Source organism: Phaethon aethereus (genome assembly GCF_964289735.1).
Source record: "Phaethon aethereus genome assembly, chromosome: 19".
Taxonomy (NCBI): domain Eukaryota; kingdom Metazoa; phylum Chordata; class Aves; order Phaethontiformes; family Phaethontidae; genus Phaethon; species Phaethon aethereus.
In genome coordinates, this window is record NC_138595.1 from 12,099,489 (window position 1) to 12,115,419 (window position 15,931).

Consider the following 15,931-nt stretch of genomic DNA (forward strand, 5'->3'; position numbering starts at 1 on the left):
GCTCTGAAAGGAGGTGCTCACCAAGTGGTATCTGAAAGGGGCAACAAAGCCCCCCTGCACAGTTCCTCCCCTGGAGCAGGAGGCCCAGCGCCGGCTCTCCAGGTGCAGGAGCCATGAGCACGAAGTGAGCCACATGCTGCTGTTCCCACGCCGCAGTGGGGAGGCACCAGCAGTGGGGCTGCGAGCTGTGGCCACACACAAGGACTGGGGGGGTGGGACGTGTCCCCAGCTGTTCAGCAGAGGGGTGAGGTCTGTGCCACCCCTCTTGGCTTTGAAATCACCAAACCTGGCTCTCCGCTGGGTCAAGCTTTGAACAGAGCTGAGGAGCCAGGACAGGCAGGTGTCCCCCAGGGTGGCCCGGTGGCTTTCCCCTGAGCATGGTAACGCTCCGCAGCCTGATGGATGAGGTGATCTTCAGCAAAGACGCAGCAAGGCAGGGAGCACGCGCCGGCCCGCTCCGTGTGCGCGCGCGGAGGCGGCAGCACCCCGTTTTGCGGTACCATTAGGCTGCTAACGCCTGCCTCCCCGGGCCACGCCAGCCCCCGCACCACCCGCCGCCTCTTGCCCACCGCAGCCCCTGCCCCGGGCACGCTGCAGGCCGGGCCCGGCCTGCGTGTCTGGCGGCGGGTTGTTTGCAGCACGGCCGGGCCGTCGGCCGGGGCTGAGGTTTTGCTCGCCCAGAGGGAAGAGGGGCGAGCGCCCCGGGGCAGAGCCGAGCTGCCCAGCGGCCGTCGGAGCGGGAGGGAAGGGGGAACCCGCCGCGGTGCCGGCAGCGGGGCTGCTGCGGGCGGCGCTGGTCCCTACGTCCCCGTCCCGGGGGGCGCCGGCCCCGCAGTGCGGAGGGGTGCCGCGATGCGGGGGGGCTGCCCGCCCCCCCCTGCCGCATCACTAGGCAGCAAACCCCATACCCGCACCGTTGCCATGGAAACCGGCGGAGCCGCCGCCATTGGCGGCCCGGGGCGCGGCGCGGCCCCCCGGGGTGCGCGGCCCGGCTTAATATTGATGACTCGGCGGCGTCTGCGCCGGGGGTTGCCCGGAGCCACGGTGAGGGGCTGGCAGCTCCCCCGGCCCCTCCGCTACGTCATCCCGCGGCGGGCATGGGGCCGGGGGCGGCAGGGGGCTGAGGGCAGCGGGCAGCAGCCTATGCGCGGGGGGCGGGGGGCGGCGGCCGCCCGCCCGCCGAGCCGGCGGATCCAGGCGGGGATGGAGCCTCCCCCGGCGCAGGGATGCTGCTGCTGCTGCTGCTGCTGCTGTTGCTGCTGCCGCCGCCGCCTCCGTTCCCGCCGGGAGCGAGCGCGGCCCGGGCTGCTCCCGCCGCCGCGGCTCTGACGCCCTCGGGGTGTCCGCGCCGGCTCCCGCAGCCGCCGGGAGCCCTCGCAGCCAGCGGGTGAGCCCAGCGCGCTGCCCCAGCAATGCAGGAGCCGGAGCGGAGGGGCCCCGGCCCGGGCCCGCCGCAGCCGGCAGCGGGGCAGAGCGGTGCCCCGGCAGCGGGCGAAGCCGTCCCCGCGGCCTCCGCCTGCCCGGACCTGGACACGCGTGGAGGCGTGGGCAGTGAGGGTGTCGGGACGAGCCGCCAGCCGTCCCCGGGGCCCGAGGGGGCCGGAGCACCCCAGCCCCAGGAAGAGACCTCGGGGACCCTCCGCGGTCCCCCTCCGGATCCCCAGCGGGTTCGCGCTGCGCCGGAGCTCGTTAGGCCGCTGCGGGCGATGGACGGGCTCGGACGCAGCCGGACAGACAGACCCCCCCAGGTAAGGCGGCTGCCAGGGTGCGTTTGCTGCCAGGCGGGGTGTGGCGGTGCGCGTTTTGGGGGAGAGGCGTCGGGGCATCGAGGGGATGTCACCTTGGTACGAGACGGCCACGGGAAGGACCTGCACTTGGCTGGGGCTGAGCCACCCACAAAACCTTCCCTGTGGGGCTGGGAGCTGCCAGAGCTGCTGCCACGCGCCGGCACTGGAGAGAAGGAGCTCTGCTGCCTTTGCTGCCCTTCTGCAGGGATTTCCAGCTGCCTCTGCGCTGGCGTGGCAGCGCTGGGCAGAGCCCACCTGGTACAAATGCAGCCCCTGCACCAGCAAAGGCTGACCATCCCTGCGGCATCTCCTGGCTCCGGCAGCATCAGTGGCTCTGCAGGTGGTGGGAGGGACATGATTCACTGCCATCCCCTTCCAGAGCATCCCCTCCTCGCTCCAGGTAGCCCGGGAGAACTTGGGGCACCTGCACTGCAGGGGGAACCTGTCCCTGCAGACAGCAGCGGGGCATCTCGAGGTAACACAAAGCCTGGCCACTTGCACATCTCTAAAAACAGCCCAAAAGGCTCCCTCAGAGTCACACCTCCTTGATCCAGGCCACAAAAGCTCATCAGCTTTTCCTGCTTAGGACAGCTTGCTGTCCTTTCTTGTGGCTAAAATCCGTCATCTTCCTGGGATCCCCTAGGGTCTGGGGTAGTTTTGCAGTGCTTTTAAAATATGGGAGGAATAAGCTCTTGGCCTGTTCTTCTTGAGAATGGGGGGAGAAGAGCTGAGCAGAGCTGGCTGGGGTTTAGTAGGAGGTTTTTGAGCCAAGGCTGTGCTGTGCTTCTGAGCCCGGCTGGAGAGCCAGCTAGATCAGCCCGCAGCTGGAAGCCCACTGAGAAAATGGTTTTGCTCAAGTGCGGTTTCTTATGGATCTTTTTTGAATGGCTGTTTATTGTGATGCTTAGGGAAATACCACGTTTAACCATGCAGTCCTCAGTCTGCCTCTGACCACAGCTCTTGCCCATTCCAGAAGCACCCCAGCCAAAAAATGGGGCAGCGGAGTGGGAAGCTTTTCTGCTCCCACTCCCCTTTTCTATCCGTCCTGAGAGTCAGATCGGTTGTGCCAAACTTAGTGTCTTCTCTCCCTTTGGGAGAGCCGGCTGGCGGGGGGGGTAGGCACTGTGTCTTGGTGGGGAAGCCGGGGTGGGAACGCTGGGAGTGGCAGGGAGGTAGGTGGCTGGAGCAAAGGGGGTGCTCAGGGGTGCTCCAGCAGCCAAACAGCATCCTGTGGGGTGGGGGCCGTGCACCCAGCTCTAGCTGATCCGTACAGTGGGTCCTCCATGCACCAGCTGTGCACATGGCTGGTGGTGGAGGGGGTGAGGACCCAGCTTGGTTTCTACAGTTTCCCTTGGTCCTTGGGCTGCTTTGAGTGTTTGCCTGTGGTTCTGGAGGCTCCTGGCTTGGTGGGTGACTAATATTTCACTTCCCACTCGCATGGGGTTGTGGCAGCACCATGACAGTGTCATCACAGTACCAGTGTACTGGGGCAGTACCATGGTGGTACTTGATGGTGCTGATGGTGCTGCGATGGTATTGGAGCAATGGTACTGTGGTACCTGGTGGTACTGTGCTGTACTGTGGTAGTGCCATAGTTGTACCATGACGTTACTGTGGTGGTACTGGTGGTACCATGGTGGTGGCATCCCTAACATTGATGTTGATCCCCAGAAAGGCTAGCATGTCTTTTCCTGGAAAAAAAAAAAATCACCCGTTTCTTCTTGAAGTCAAGTGGCTTTAGTGATGTGAAAGGCTTCTGGTTCAGACCCAGGAGGGAGCTCAGCGCTGCTGGTCTGGGCAGACCAAGCGTCGGTGCCGCTGGGCTGTGTAAGCCATGTTCTGAAACCTGCTTCCTAGGGAGCAAGGTGCTGTGTTGCAGCTGGGGACGAGGGGATGCTTACACAGCTCCCCTCCAAAAGCATGGCTCTTCCTGGCCAGGCTGGGGCAAGCACTACCAACACCATGTGTCCTGCTGCCGGAGCTGGGCTTCCTTCAGGACATCTGTCCTTGAGATGTCAGAGCTGCGTTATGCAAACAGGACAGCTGCCTCCAGGGAGTAATCTCCTGGTGCGGGGAAGAGCCTCCTGAGGGCTCATCGCTGACAGAGTTCATTAAAGAAGATGTTGATTTTATGATGAAGCTCTTGCCGTGTGTCCCAGCCTCTGCCACTATTGCTCTGCCATTCCCTCAGGGACAGTCTATGGGCAGATGTTAAGACTATCCATGGGTAAAGTTAATCTCAGCTTTCTTGCTCAGGTCCTTCCTGAGTGCTGAGGGTGGAGAGCTGTTGCCCCTCTCCCATTTTGAGAGGGGCAAGGGATCTCTGGGGTTAGAGAGGTGGCCTGGGGGACACCTGGAGCCTCCCATCCAGCCCCTGCCCCAAAGCAGGGCTGGCTTCAGACCTGGAAGAGGTTTCTCAGGGCGTATCTAGGCAAGTGTTGAATATCTCCAAGGGCTGGGATCCCACCACCTCTCTAACCCTTTCCTGAAGCTGCAGCACTCTCATGAGAAGTGTTCTTCATAGTCTGGTGGGCATTTCCCTTGGTGCAGCTTGTGCCCATTGCTTCCTGTCTGCATCCTGCAACGCACTGCAGGGTTTCCTATCCCCTCTGCAGGGTAATGTGTCCCACCATGTTACCACTGAATAATGCTACCTGGGGGCTTGCTGTCACAAATGTATTCTTGGTCCTGGGCCTTTTAAATGCCTCTGGTCTTGCTTTCCAAAATTTCTGTGTGGACACAGGAGGTAAGAAATTACTTCCTTGCTGAGAATCTCCAGGCACTGCAGGTGTAGGATCCCAGCTGGAATAATGAATATCAAAGGAGGACAAGAACATCATGTAGGAAGGATGAGGTTAAAATGTCACAGACACAGGCTGGATGGAAATTGGAAAGTTCCCGTAATGCTGTCAGATGGATTTTGGAGCACTTCCCTCAAGAGCTCCATTGTCTGCATCTCTTATTGGATGCTGCTCCAGTAGGATCTGCTTTGGCCCTGGAAACTCGGGATAGTTTGGGAGCGGATTGCTGAAGTGAAGGCTTTCTCCTGGTGCCCTAATTTAGTAGGGGGGAGCAAGGTCATTCAATTTTGGCATATTCCCTATGTCCTTCCATTCCAGGATTACTCATCCCCCCAACCTCCTCAGCTGCACCTACAGAAGGGGTAAGCTCAGCAGCAGACCATGTTCCCCTTCTGGCATCCCATGAACGACACAAGCAAGGAGCACAGCTAGGGTGCTCGGAGTTGGCCATCGTGACTACTTCTCAATCTCAAGAGGTTTCTTTGGATCTGAATTTCTTAAAAGCCAAGCCTCAGCTTCCCTTGAGGTCAGATGAACCTGAGGTTATTAAATAAATTTGTAAAACCCAAATGAAAATGCTTAAACCAAGGAGCCCCCCAGTCAGTAAGAATTTAAATGTCCACAAAAGTAGCTGTTGCTCCCAGTGAGGCTTAGTAACACAAAACACAGGTACAGTAAGCATTACAAAATACTGGTAAAGGTCCTCCATGTCAAGTGTTCAGGCCAAGCTGCATTTAACAATAAGCTCAGTGCCTTTTGCAGGACTTTGTGGCATTTCAAGAGCTTCAAATTTCCCATTGGCAAAGATGGAAAACTATTCATTTAATGTCTGAGGGTGCGTAGAGCTGTACTCTTGACTAGAATGGGTAGGTCAGCAGAATAAAAGATGGCAGTAGGGCAAGAAGGTCTTCCTGGGGAATGAAGCCAGGTCTTGCTGTTACAGACACCATTTCCTACAATGCCAATAAGAAAAAGAGTGTACTCCATCTTGTTCAAGATCTGAGTAAATTAATTTTTCTTGTCTTGGCAACGCTCAGCCTCATGCAAATGACTTAGTGCTGTTTTCTGCAAGCACTGTGAATGTATGGCCAACCTCAGATAGCCTCCTGCCATGAAGAGCACTGTGACTTTATTTGTCGGAACGAATGGAAGAAAATGCAGAGACTGTATAGAAGGGGAAGGTAATCTTTATTTTTACCTAAGCTCATACTCTCCATACAAAGGCATGTCCAAATGGCTTGCTCAGATGACTGGTGTGGGACACGGAGGATGAGGGACACCAGCCATTGCCTCCTCACTCCTTGGCTCCCCTGGACTGGTGATGACGAACTGGGTTTGGGACACGGCTGTCACACTGTGTGGTGTTGGCCATTACTGCACCGTAGTCTTTCACCTCAGCATCTTTCTCATTTTACCTTCTGTAAATTTTTGTTGAGGGGACTTGCCAATGTCTTTGCTTCCTTGTTTTGGGTGTCTTACGGCTGTAGTCTTCCTTCCTGCTGGAATAACATGGAGAGAAATGGCACGCACAATGCTGGCAGCCTTGTTGCCCTCCTCTCGCTGTGAGTGCGGGCTTTCTGCATCCCAGCCATCTGCTTAGTAGTTCTGGGACAACACCCTTTTGGGCATCACTTTGTAAGTCTTGCACTGCTCTTGCCATTCATGTTTCCATATTTACTGCTGAAAAGCACCTCTGGCTCCTGTTTGTGGTGCAAGGGGATGATTTTTGTTCTCCGCCTCTTAGCTGTTAGAGATTTGGGGCTTCTCAATCCAGGACAAAATCCTAAAATCTCCCTGAATGATTTTTTGCTTTACTGAGAGGGGCAAGGAACGCCATTCCCCTTGTGCTGGAGTCTGGGCAACTAGAACAGTTTCTAAGCAAATGTGACCCAAGCAGAAAAGATGCCCTTGGCCCTTGGGAAACTGCTAGTAATTTGGAAAACAGGTACAGGCAGGGGAGAATCGCGGAGCAGATATCTGGGCAAAAACTGAGCTGTGCATACAGAGTGTGACACTTTAGTTCCATGGTGCATCTTCCAAGGTGGAAGAGCACATCTGCCTCTTCAGAGCTGAGCGTGGTAGGTAATCCAGCCTCTCCACTCAAAAAAACCAAACTTGTGAGACTAGGAATACTGTTGCTGAGGCTCTGAGGTAGGAAGGAGACCTGGTATTAACTTTTCAAGCCGTGGGCCTGTTAGAGGGCAGTGGCACTTCTGTAGGGTTAGGGGATTTATTGAACTGCAGCTCAGTGGCTTTCCAGGGTGAAGCCCTGACACAGCCTGTGGCCACGTGCTGTGGACAGGCACTTTGTTCCCAAGTGCATTCACCAGTACCAAAGTCTCACGCCTTTCTAGGGAGTGTTTCTTTGGATTAGAGTTTCTGTTACAAGAAAGATGAGATATCAGAGAACAATCGTCCCTGCTCCAGCCATCAAAGTACCAACCCTGGAAAGAGCTAAATTTTATCATTCTTCCACAGATTTTTTCTTTTTTTTTTTTTTTTTTCATGCTTACAAAATAGAATTATCTGACACATGGTGTCCAAAACGAGAGTCCAGATGCTCCACAAAGACCTTGGGGTTGTCTGGGCCTGAGGCTACAGTACTGGGAGCTGCAGGCTGACCTTTGCTCAGAGCTAAACAACAAAAAGCCCCCAAAATTTCTATAGGAAGCCAATACCCGTGTTTTAGCTCAAATGATTGGCAACACACGAGTAACGCAAGAAGCAGAGGTTGCGACGTCTTTCTGTGTTTGCACTGAAGATGTTAACACATTTACTTCCCACTGCTACATTTTGCTTTTTTCTAGTGGAAATACTGTTGCTTGAGCCTACTTCTCTGCAGATTCAATGACTTTCTCAGCAGCACCAAGAAAAATCTGCTTGGCTGTCTTTGCTCTGCATCGGGCACCTGAATTTCATAACTAAACTACGTTTTGTGGTGTGTAGCCTGGTTTTCATACATTTCCAAGCTGTGCAATGAAACAGAGATGCTGTTGGTGTCCCCGGACTGTGGCGGGGACGGGGCACAGTCCTGCTTTACCAGAGTAGGGCTAGGCCAAAGCTTTCTGAAAGCTGATAGGAGACGAGGGAGAAGCTTGTACATCAGTGTTAAAATGGTCGTTGGTAGAACAGGCTTTGTATGTGTTTCTCATCCTACGAAATGCGGACACCCTTCTCGCGAGGTGTGAGGTGGGAAGAGACCCTACAAGGGACGCAGGGGTGCCCAGGAGTCACAGAGTCACAACATCACAAAGGCAGGAAGGTGATGTTGTTGTCATACTTGAGGAGCTTGCTTTGCGCAGCCCCGTGCCGCAGGTTAGATGGATCGTAAGCCAGCAGTCACCGATTTCTGGCTCCATACATCCTGGGTCTGCAAAACGATTTGTGTTCAACGTGGTTAAAGAGAGGCTGGGTCCCAGCTGGGGAAAACCTTTCTGGGGCCACACATGCCTTGTCATGCTTCTGCTTTAGGCGGCTGATGGCCACCTGGAAGGAATATGGGTTACAGGTCTCTGTCCCGCTCTGGAGAGCAGGACGAGGAGCAAATCGAGGACTGATGATACCAGCAGTTGTTCAACCAGATGAGCACCTGCACCCTGAGCTGAACCTTTCCCCCGAGAGAGTCCCCACTGAGTCCATCCCTGGGAGGACTGCTTGCTGCGGATCTCTGCGGCGTGGGGACAAGCTGGCCTTGGGGGTAAGGAAAGGGTTTCTCCGAATCCTCCGTCCCTCTCAGCTGACTGCCCTGTTTTATGTCTGGTTGTGAAAGACAAAGAAACGTGCTCGCAGTATGTCAGGAGCAGCTCAGAGCTGCCTTTGCAGCAGCCGTGCGGTATTTCGGTGTCATTTTCTCTCATTTGCTTACAAAACCTCTTGTATTTTGGATTTGCTGTTAAAGCTGAGAAATCGTGCCGCGTTGCATGCTGGACCCGGCTGCAGCCTTGGATTTTGGAGTGCTGATGCTCTGCCTCTACCCTGAGAGTTTATTTTCCACTCACATTCCTCCTTGTCTCAGTTTTGCAGGAACATTAATTTCTCCCTGGTTGGGGAGACTGGAGAAGCTGAGCTCATCGAAGGACAGCCGAGCCAGGGCGGTCCGGGCTCCTGAGCTGATTTTTCTCCTCCTGGAGCAGCTGGGTTTGTTTTCCTGGGACCAATGATGGTGCTTTCATAAGAGGCTTTAAAGATAGAGAGGACCCAAATTTGTGAGACTCCAATTTTAGCTGCATATCTCATTTTAAACACACTATGAGGAGCATATGAAGAGCTGGCAGTGGTCAGAGGGTGTGCAGGAGAGGATGCCTGGGGAAGTGTAAGAAAGAGCAAATATATAGTGAATGTTCCCTTGAATATTCTCTTAGTATCTTGCAATTTGTGGCTCCAGCACTTCCCATGCTGGAGGCAATATCTTTGAAGTTAATGGCCTCGGATGGATTTTTTCTTCCGTGAATTTGTTACATGGGGTGATAACAATCAGATAAATGAGGAAACCGCATAAATAGGGGCAAGTAGTGGGCTTGGAAGAGGGACAGGCAGCGGGAGACAATGCTGACTCATGGAAACGGGAGTTGGCAGCGCGCAGGGCGAGGAGCTGGTGGGGAAGTGCCATGAAGTCAACGGAAGAACAGAGACGTTTGTGTCTGAAACCAGGAACCAGGTGCAAAATGAAGGAAGCAGAACAAGCGCTGTGGGACACAGACCGCCTACCAAAGGAGTGGCAGAAGGACCACGACTGCGTCCCAGGCATGTCTCTTACTACACCCTTACCTTTAACAAAAATATCCCTTTTAGCCCCGCTGCGATGATGCTCACCGCGGCGCGAGGCGTGCTCGCTGTGCTGGCAGCGGATGGGTTTTGCTCTTGCTCACTGACTGAACAGGAGGTGATGCTATTTTTGTCTTGCTTTTGACATGTGGTGAGGGCACTGCAGAAGAGCAGCCTATGGAAAATAACTTTGTTCTGTGAGGGAGCCGATTCCCTTGAAACTGGATGGAAGAAGAGAAAATGGATTGGCGATGGCAGGTTTCATTGCCAAGTGGCGAGGGTTGAGAAGTCAAGGAAACTAATTACCAAAGTCAGCTGGAACGAACACCTAAAGGACTTTGACATGGTGGAGGCTTGGTGACAATGATTTAAAATGAAGGAGAAGTGGTGGGTTTAATATATCCAAGGTAGCAGGAGACATGGTGTAGTTTCATCTAGGAAATAGGTCTGTGAAGGGGTGGTTGGTTTTCAGAGAGGGCTTTTGCGAAGCAAACCCAACAGCTGGACCCATATCTGCTGGAAATGGGGAAGTCACCCAAGCAGGGACAACTGGAAGTTGTATACGTTTTAAAATCAGTCATGAGACTGCCTGTTTCCAAAGGCCACCTGAGACCTCCTGCTTGCGGGGACACCTAGTACATTCCTCCTCCCCGTCAGGTTCTCCGCAGGGATTTTAAAACAAAGCTGGGCTTAGGCTTTGGAAGGTTCCTCAGGGCTGGCGTGGCGGAAGACCTCTCGGCCGGTCCGTGCCAGGCTGTGCTGCGAGGCATCGGCAGCCCGAGCCGCATTGCAGAGCAGCCGCTGCAGGCAGCATCTGTCGTTCTCGCTGTGGTTTGATTTACTGTCCCCCAAATGGCTTCCTGCAAGTTTTCCGCAGGACTTAAAAGACTGCGCTGGGTGCTGGGTGCTCCAGGGGGATGGCCTGACCCATTTAGCAGCCTGGCTGGGCACCTCTCCCTGCAAAAGCTGCTGCCGCTCTCCGTTGCTCTTTGAAATTTTCAGGTGAAAAAGCAGCAGCTTTCTTGCAGCTGCCCTGCTGAGGCTTTTCTTTGTTTGCTCATTCTCAGTGCATCCTGAAGAAACTGTATTTTGGGCTCTACTTGCCAAAAGATGTGACAGATGATGATGATTTCTCTGTAACAGGAGGCTTCAAAGCCGCGTGCCTGCTGCACAGCGGAGCCGCAGTCTGCTCTCGTCCCTCAGCATCCCTGCTGCTTTTCTACCTTGCTCTTGTTTTAAAAAATTTCCCCCATGGCCAAAGAACGTGTCGCTTGGGTTCATTTTCTGGTGGTCAAGGATGCTCCTGATCTGGGAGACACGACTTCCCAGAGACCCTCCCTGCTGCCCTGCGGTGTCAGCTCTGCCTCAGCTCCTGCCGACTCCAGCTCACTGAAAACCTCCCTGACCAAGGGATATTTTGGATTTCAGCTCCTGCCGGCGCTTCTGCTTGTCTTTATCAAGAAGAGTTGCTTTGGGGGCAGCCTCTGTGCCTCTTCTCCCTAACGATTTCCTCCGCTCCCTTTGAAAAGCACCGTCCATGGGGCCACAAGCGTGGCCTGCAGCAAGGCTGCGCTGCGCAGCGCGGGAACCTTGAGGAACAGTGGAGCGGTTAATAAATTAAAAGCTATTTCATTATAGGAAATGAATGTTTAATGAGAGTGGGATGACGTCTAGACAGTCCTTCAGTTCCAGGCTCTACGCGGTCTTGGAGGAGGGTTCAGCTGACGCAGCCGGCGCCGGCTCAGTGCTGGGGGGGTTTGGCAAAGCTTTCCTGGGCAGTGAGGTCCCCGTGGGGGACAGATGTCCTGGCACGGCAAGGATCTCCAGTCTTCTCGCTGCAGATGCCCCTTGTGCCTCTCTGGGCAAAGCCCCAAGGATCTGTGGCCACAGTGGGATGTGCTGGTGGGGGGAGGCTTGGCTGCGTGCCTGGCCCCAGCTTGGGGCACACAGCCACGCTTTCCTGCTCCATGGCACCTCGCCCGGGGGTCCTGCAACACCCAGGGAACTGGAAAGGTCTCTGCGAGGTCTGGGACACCCCGACCTTTGCCACGTCATGGGCTCTGGAGTCGTGGCAAGAAACCTGGCCTGAACTGGGTACAGCCCAGTTGGATGGGGGTGAGTGGTTGTGAGCCTTTGCATCCTGCCCCAAGGAAGATGTTGCTTTATAGCTGCAGCAAAGGGGTTTCAAATACAGAAGTTCGGATGTAAGTAAGTCCCCAAAAGATCCCCCTGCCAAGCTGGAAGTGCTAATTGTCCCCTGCAGAAACCCAGTGCTGACAACATCAGAAGCCCTAACTGCGTGTCAGGGAGAGGCAGGAGCACACCAGCTCCTCCACAGAAGGTCTCCAGCTCCTACCCCAAGCGCAGAGGTCACTGCCTGAGTTTGCTTGGCCTGTCTCAGTGCAAGCGAGCACAGACGAGAAGCTCGAGGCCTCTCGGCAGCGGCAAGGAGATGGAAATAATGCATTTTGACTTCATCCCAGGGGCTGCCTGCTTGCCTTGGGATGGCAGCAAACCAGCCCGCGGCACTGCCATGCGTGGCACGGGAGATGCTGGTAGGACACCCCCCGGTGCAGCCACCGTGCTCTGCCCCACCATCAGCACCCACAGCATCCCTTGCGTGGGTGCTCAGCCTGAGGAAGTGCTTTGCTGTTCCCGGGGCTGGCGATGGGGGAAATATTCCCAGGGACACCTCGCTGTCCCTGTAAAGCTGCAGGGATGAGACCGATGCTGCGGGATGTGGGCCCAGAGCACTGCACTGGGCAGGGCGCTTGGCTCCCAGGAGAGCTTCTTGGCTCCCCCAGGCTGCTGGGTGTGGGGAGCGCCTTGGCTGCGGGGCCTGCCCTGACCACCCTTTGGAGCAGCCCCAAATTGTTGGAGAGCAGGAGAGGGCACCCAGGTTCCTGGGGGCTGCAGCAGTAACTGTGCCTTTGTGCCTAGGGGAGAAAAAAACAAAGAATAGAGAAAATAAATATATTTTTTCTTTCCCACAAGTGGAAGGCAATACAACCTCTTCCCATGGGGCATTTCACTCCAGCTTTCTCAAACCCTGGGATTTCTGCAGGGTGGACACCTGCAAACCACTCTGCCGAAAGCCTGTCAACTTGTGGCACCTAACATCCCCTCTTGGTGGCTCAGAGGGCTGGTGGGACTTGGGGACACTGTCTGAAGCCAGCAGGGAGGGCTGGGTGTTATCTTTTGAGGGTTTTGTTTGGTTTTCAGTCTCCTTCAATTGTGTTTTCCCTCCCCACCCTGACAATGCATTTCCATGCATGTGTGAGAGGTTGGGAGAGCCATGGCATGGGCACAGCAGCCACCTTGGGAGATTCAGTTGGGTGGACTTTGTGGCACTGGTGTCCTGTCCTTTTTCACCAATGGACATGATTGAGAAGCCAAAATACAGTATGGTATTATATGCTTAGTAGCATCTGAGTGCCGTGAGCTGCCTGCCTGACTTCTTGCTACCGAGAAAACTTGGGCAAACATTTATTTGGTAGCCAAGTGCCGTTTCACTGGTAGCCTTGGCTTGCAAACTGCAGAAGCCGAGCTGCGCACCAGGAAGGTTGCAGCCGTTCAGCGGCAGCAGGAAAGACTTGCCAGGCACTGGGAGAGGGTCCTGCAAGACCTGCCTGGCTGCTGGGAGAACATCTGGCCGGGTCTTCCCGAGGTGCGTGGCTTGCTGCTGCCATATGGCAGCTGTGAAGCAATAGCTTGGCTACGAGCTTTGCTAATGCACAAAAATACTTTCTGGGAGCCGACTTCGGCAGCAAGCCCGCGGCGAGCTGCTCTGAGCAGGAAGCAGTAACCACAAAGCTATATATACAGCTCCCGGCAGAGCTGCTGCTGCTTTTGATGTGACAAAATTAAGGTGGTGTTTTGCAAAGAAATCCGGCACGTCGCCTTCTTCCGGTGCTGAGGCTGACACAGAGAGGGCAGAGCCCCGGGCCTGGCTCCTGGGCGGGCTCCTGGGCCCAAGCCGGGGAGCTGGCACAGGGAGACAGACGGGGAGCTCTCGTCGCCTCCGAAAGCCGTGCGGTGCTGGAGGCCGCCGGGTCCCCGAGCCGTGGCTAGCAGTGCACGTGCCTGGGGTGTCACGGCTTCTGCTCTGCCCGCCTGGCTCCTGCTGGCTCTTGAGCTAGTTTAGATGGTACCGTGGAAAAACGCAAGTGGCTGGGGGTGACATGAGGGTCTGGGCAAGCTGAAAGCGTCCTTAAGGCTATGGAGCTGGTAGCTGTCACGCACAGGTCATGGAGCCTAGCCCCGAAGGCCACTCGTCCCCCAAAGGACATGCAGCCCTCTCGCCTCCTCCTGAAATCAGCCTCCATGTTCCACCCTGCCCCTTCGCTGCTTGCACCCCAGTCCTGCCCAGCCTCCCTGCACAGCCAGGCTGGGCTCGCTGTGGGGCCAGGGCGGGCGCGCAGCTGCGGTCCCTCTCCCCCTCGCCATGGGCAGGTGAAGCCCTGCCTCGCCTCTCCCGCGCTGTTTTGCAGAGCGGGGCTGACTACGGCTTCCTCGTGAGCCAGAACACGAAGCTCCTGAGCACGCTGGAGGACCTGCGGCACCGCTGCTCCAGCCTGGCCGAGGAGAACAGCTTGCTGGTGAGCAGAGGATGCGGCCCCGTCCCGTGCCCCGGCTGGGTGCCGGGCCAGCTGCCGGCACGGGGTGCTCTGTGGGGAGGGAGTCCCGGCTGCGGTGAGCTGCCGTCTGCTGCCAACTCCAAGAGATGTCGGCACATGGGATCGGCTGGGCAGGGCTGGCGGGGAAGGGGGCCTGGGTGCTTTGGGTCCCCTGGGCGCTTTCGCACCCATCGTTGGCTCGAGCAGGACCCCTTCCTCGCAATGCGGAGCGGAGCCGGGACCCTCTGCTGCCCTCTCTGCCACCTTTGTCTGGTGCTGCTTGCCTGCTGGAAGCCACGAGAGGCTTTAACGCAGCCGCCCACGAGAGCAGGCAGAGAGCGAGGCAGCGGCGAGGGGACAGCAGGGAGGGGGAAGTCGCTCTTGTTTCCTCTTTAATTGGAAAAGCAGAAACACTGATTGACTTGGCCTCGGCTTTGGGTGACAGTGCAGCACTGCGCCCCGCTCCCAGGGCAGCTCGGCTCCTCCCCAGCCGCACCCCCAGCACCCAAAGCCAAGCCAGGCTGCCACAGCCTGGGCCACCCGTTCTGCCCCGATCGCCCCTCCCTGGGTGCAGCCAGGACCCTCGGGAAATACAAAGAGGGGACGTTCCCCTCCTGCATCCTCCCGGGAGAGCATCAGCCCCTGGCACAGCCCCGTGGCATGTGGCCACCGTGGGCCTCTGAAAGTTTGATTGCTCAGCATTTCAGATTTATATCGCCAAAACACATTTTTTAGATAATTTTCTTAAAAGCATAAATCCAGTATGATCTACGTGCTGGGGGGTTACCCCTTATCAGTCATCTGGATTTTAGCAAAGCACTATCATGTAAACTCTCATCAAATCCTACTCTCAAAAATCAGCCTCATTCTTCCGGCTGCAGAAAAGCAGTGAAAGCGGCAAGCACCCGTGGTGGGATCTCACAGGGGTAGGGAAGAAAATAATTGGAAGGATCAGCTGACCTGACATTTTTACTGATGTGAAAAGACAGCACAACGCATCTGGGTAGGACCTTGAAAGAATAAGCCATCGGCAAGCGACAGCTTATCGAAACGGACAGATAACAAATAAAAGGAGATTAAGAGCGAAGAGAATCAATAGGAAGAAAATGGAAATTTGCTTTGCAAGCATCATGAAGTCCTTTGCTGCTTTCTCCCCATTCTCCCCACCTCATGCTTCGGTGTCATGAGAAAAAGGACAACAGCGAAGCTTGCAGTGGCAGTGCCGCACAAATCCACAGCAATGCGTTGAGTCCTGTAACCCCAGGGAAATAAACTGGGAAGCCCAAAGGGTAGGCGGCCACACCAGACTGATGCTGGAGACGTGCTGAGTCCCATCCAGCAGAGGCAGAGCCTGCAACAAGCGCATTGCGTATGGAGAGGGACCTTGCAGGATGGCCTGGGGTGGGGTGGGGGGCATCTCGCAGGGACCAAGAGGTCACATTAACAAAAATACTGGGAAGAACACAGGTTTCTGTGACTGGAGATGTGACAAGAGCAGAGGTTGGTGTTTTGTGGTTGGGACAGTTACAGAACAGGCCAAGCCCTGGCTGGCAAAAGCCCTGTGGGCACAGAGCGGGTCAGGCAGGGCTGGGGACCTTGGCTTCCCCGAACACCTCTGGCACGCAGCTCCGAGCTGCACGGGGGCTTCACCTCAAACCTCTCCTTCTGTTATCTAGCGCAGGAGCTGCTTCCCCCAGACGGAGGAGAAGGTGAAGCACCTGAAGAGGAAGAACGCGGAGCTGGCGGTGATCGCCAAGCGCCTGGAGGAGAGAGCTCGGAAACTCCAGGAGGCAAACCTCAAAGTCGTGAGTGCGGGGCCTTGCCGCTGCTGGGCATGGCTGGGACGGGAAGCTGAGCTAGGAGAGCACCTCATCACCGGGACTTCTCGCTTGCTGCTTCTGTTGAGCTAGAAAGGCCTTTTCTTTCCCCTTTTCTTAAATCTAGAGCAAACGTGCTTTGCACA

The 15,931-nt window shown here is 55.9% G+C and overlaps 1 protein-coding gene across 1 annotated transcript in view; it reads left to right on the forward strand.

The window, feature by feature from the left end:
• Positions 1-1,229: 1,229 nt before the first annotated feature.
• TSPOAP1 (TSPO associated protein 1) overlaps positions 1,230-15,931 on the forward strand; it is a gene marked incomplete at its 3' end in the record, with an annotated part of 71,406 nt that continues 56,704 nt past the window's right edge. Inside the window, exons 1-3 of the mRNA XM_082008665.1 lie at positions 1,230-1,748; positions 13,843-13,950; positions 15,645-15,773. Of these exons, the coding sequence (XP_081864791.1) occupies positions 1,413-1,748; positions 13,843-13,950; positions 15,645-15,773 (573 nt within the window). The 5' untranslated portion in view covers positions 1,230-1,412. The remainder of the gene's footprint in view (positions 1,749-13,842; positions 13,951-15,644; positions 15,774-15,931) is intronic.